The following is a 3,269-nucleotide window of genomic DNA, read 5'->3' as shown; positions in this document are numbered from 1 at the left end:
CAACAAAAAATAGCCAGGTGTTGTGGTGGGTGTACCTGTAGTCCCAGCTACTTGGGAGGCTGAGGAAAGAGAATCTCTTAACCAGGGGTCCTCAAACTTTTTAAACAGGGGGCCAGTTCATTGTCCCTCAGACCATTGGAGGGTCAGACTGTGGGCCCTGGGACAAGTCAGCTGCTAAGCAGCTCAGGCAGCAGCAGCAAAAACATCCGGCAGGCCAAATAAATGTCCTAGGCGGGCAGCATGTGGCCTGCAGGCTGTAGTTTGAGAACACCTGGCTTAAGCCCAAGAGTTTGAAATTGCTGTGAGCTGTGATACCACAGTACTCTACCGAGGGCAGCATAGTGAAACAGTCTCAAAAAATAAATAAATAAATAACTCCATCTAGAAAGCTGAGGAATGCCTGATGTTGCTCATCTTGCTCAACCAATGACTGATGCTTATGCTGTAACCAGATGAAATTGTCAAGCCCTTGGGTTTCTTATGGCTCAGACTAGAACCAGAATCCAGACACCCAACAGTTATTTATGGTTTATCCCTTTATTGTTTCTCCTTTATCAAAACGTGTCACAGCTGGGGGCCAAGAGGAAGTAAAAAAAATTCCCCCTAAATATTCCTCGTGGTTCCCCATTAGTCCTCCCCCACCCCTGACCCAGGGCTTCAAGGTCAACCCTGGGCACACATGATCATCTCCACCCCCATCCTCTGCCTTCTCCCAACAATAAATACAGGTGACCGTGATTCAATGAAACCACAACTGATTTCTCCATCCTGAATGCCCCTCAAAAGGGACAAGAAAGGAGCAAAAGAAGTTTTAATGCCCATCGCCTCTTAAGGAGGGGTGGAAACTTCTTTCCCCCAAGGGATAGGGGAGGTAGAACTGCCCCTGTCAGAACTGCAACAGCTCTAGAAGGAAATCAGGGAGAAGAAAAGGGTGGAATGAGAGGGAAAAGGTTCTCCAGCAAACCCCACTCTTTTGATCCATTCATCCCTTACCAGGTAAAGGGTGGTCCCAGTGTATCAGTGGGGCATAGAATGGGGAAAGCTGACAAGAGTAGAGTCAGGAAGAAGAAATGAAAGGAGGGAGAGCAGTTCTGGTAGGGAAGAAAAAAAAAGAGAGAGAGAAAAGGAGCCATAGAGCTCACTGCCCTCACCTTCTTCCGAGAAAATGGCATTGATACACAAAAGGCATGAATGGATAGAATCGAGGGAAAATTCAGGGCCCCAAAGAAGGCAAAAAGAAGGGGAGGTAAGGGCCCTATGGTCCTCAGGTCTTCACAAGTGAATGTGCTCCAGTTAGAGCAACAGGATATGGGAAGATGAAAGGAAAAGGCTTGGTATCAACCAAGAGGGAGAAGTCAGGAGATCACAAGAGGAATTTGGAGCCTAAGGTCACCCTTCTCATCCTGCCCAAATGTTGGCAGAATCTGGGTCTTGGGATAAGAAAGGTGAAGTCTGGGAAGGGTCAAACTCCAAGGCAGAAGAAAGAGTAACTTTGACCACCACTGCTCCCCTTCCCCCAACCCAGAACATCCCTTGGGTTATCGCAGGTGAATACTCCAGTCAGATGCTACATTGACACCAGGCTTGCGCAGTATCAACACAGAGGTCTCAGGGTCATGCTGGAAGGACAGGCGGCTTTCTGGAGATCCTAGGAAAGGAAAAAAAGAAGTGATATGTCATAGCAATAGGCTATAGCATGGCACCTATATTCCTACAGGCAAGGCCATCCCCATCTCTGCCTCACTTCTCTTTCCAGAGCCTGGGAAAGGATGGGAAAGGCAGCGTGGAAAGAGCAGATCAGTGACTCACCCTTTGTCTGGAGTACCACAGCTGCTGGCTTTCCAGCCCCTATTATCACCACCCGCTCAATCCAGATTGGTGTCTCAAAGTGGCCTTTGGGGTCTGCTGAGCTAGAGGGTAGCAAATGCAGGTGCTCATCAGGGGGAAAAATGTCACAGCACGAGAAGACCCAAAGCAAGGTAAAGATGAGAAAAAAGCACAGTGGACTGTGACCAACCCCCAAGGTCCGGCCCACTCTGGGAACAGCCAAGGAAGAATGGGTACCCCATTACCTGGAGACAAGGGCATTGCCAGAGAATGAGAATCGACGCAGTAGGAACTCATGATGAGTCTGATAGTTGAATGTGTGCCCATCATCCAGAAAGAGCTCTCCTTGGGCAGTACCCTGAGTAGGAAGTGGGACAGATAAGTGTCTGGGCCCAAAAGGGAACAGGGGGAACAACCTTAAGGGACTGAATCCTAGGAAGGTGTAGGCATGGCTGAGGCGGCTCCCTGCCTGTGCTCTCACCTGGGGGCTGAGTGCAACAAAGAGAGTGATGGGGTCATCCTTCATACAGTCAGAAGAACGCCGAACTCGCATCCATCGAGGCACAATTGTTCCACCACGCTGGAACACTGGGATCTAGGGCAAGAGCAGTGCTGGAATGAAGTAACCCCCTTGTCCAACCTAGGGCATTAGAGCATTTTTTGCTCCTGCCCATCTGTGGCAACTTAAGTATTAGACCCTAAAGCACACATTCTTTCCCCACTTGAAAACATATAGGCAGACAGAACTGGCAGATGAGCCAGGCATACTTACACTGCTTAGAGTTACAGGAAGGTACAGAGTCTGGGGACCATAATGCTTCTGGTAGCTTTGAACATCATACCACACCTGTGGGTGGGAGAAGGGATAAGATAATGGATCACTTAGTGCATAAGGGTGCCATCCTCCTTGCCTCCTTTGGCTACAACCATCCTTCCCCACCAGGCCCTTCCTTAACTCACCTCCCCTTGGCCAGGCAAATAGACCTGCACACCATGGGCCCCGGAGTCTGATACAGGGTGAACCAGCAATGCATCCCCTAAAACACACCAGAATCAACTCTGAACTGTGGGGATCAGCTCCCAGATCAGGGAGCACCACAGCACCTATCCCCTAATCCACCGGCTTCACTTACTCCTCCCTCCATGGGCATCTGCAGACATAGCTTCCACAATTGCTAATTCTTAGCTCAATGCCAACCCATTACCAACTGTCCTCCCCATTTCTCACCTAGCAGAAATTGATCATCTATACTGAAGGTTGTCACATCCTGAGGATACTGCACCCACAGGGGCCTATGAATGAAGCAAGATGAGAAAGGAAGACATTTCTAATTTGGTATAAGTTAGTCAAAAACTGGCTATAAGAATAGCACAAGGGGCTCGGCGCCTGTGGCTCAACCGGCTAAGGCGCCAGCCACGTACACCTAAGGTGGCGGGATCGA

General features: G+C 49.4%; 1 protein-coding gene across 1 annotated transcript in view; it reads right to left on the bottom strand.

The window, feature by feature from the left end:
* Positions 1 to 518: 518 nt before the first annotated feature.
* GANAB (glucosidase II alpha subunit) overlaps positions 519 to 3,269 on the bottom strand; it is a 13,711-nt gene continuing 10,960 nt past the window's right edge. Inside the window, exons 15-21 of the mRNA XM_012810636.2 lie at positions 3,056 to 3,120; positions 2,788 to 2,864; positions 2,600 to 2,674; positions 2,309 to 2,422; positions 2,073 to 2,185; positions 1,810 to 1,910; positions 519 to 1,648 (exon numbers count right to left, since the gene is read on the bottom strand). Of these exons, the coding sequence (XP_012666090.1) occupies positions 1,539 to 1,648; positions 1,810 to 1,910; positions 2,073 to 2,185; positions 2,309 to 2,422; positions 2,600 to 2,674; positions 2,788 to 2,864; positions 3,056 to 3,120 (655 nt within the window). The 3' untranslated portion in view covers positions 519 to 1,538. The remainder of the gene's footprint in view (positions 1,649 to 1,809; positions 1,911 to 2,072; positions 2,186 to 2,308; positions 2,423 to 2,599; positions 2,675 to 2,787; positions 2,865 to 3,055; positions 3,121 to 3,269) is intronic.

Source organism: Otolemur garnettii, unplaced genomic scaffold (genome assembly GCF_000181295.1).
Source record: "Otolemur garnettii isolate 467f Iridium unplaced genomic scaffold, OtoGar3 scaffold00140, whole genome shotgun sequence".
Classification (NCBI taxonomy): domain Eukaryota; kingdom Metazoa; phylum Chordata; class Mammalia; order Primates; family Galagidae; genus Otolemur; species Otolemur garnettii.
The sequence above is the reverse complement of the archived record's forward strand: the minus strand, read 5'-3'. Positions and strand labels throughout refer to the sequence as shown.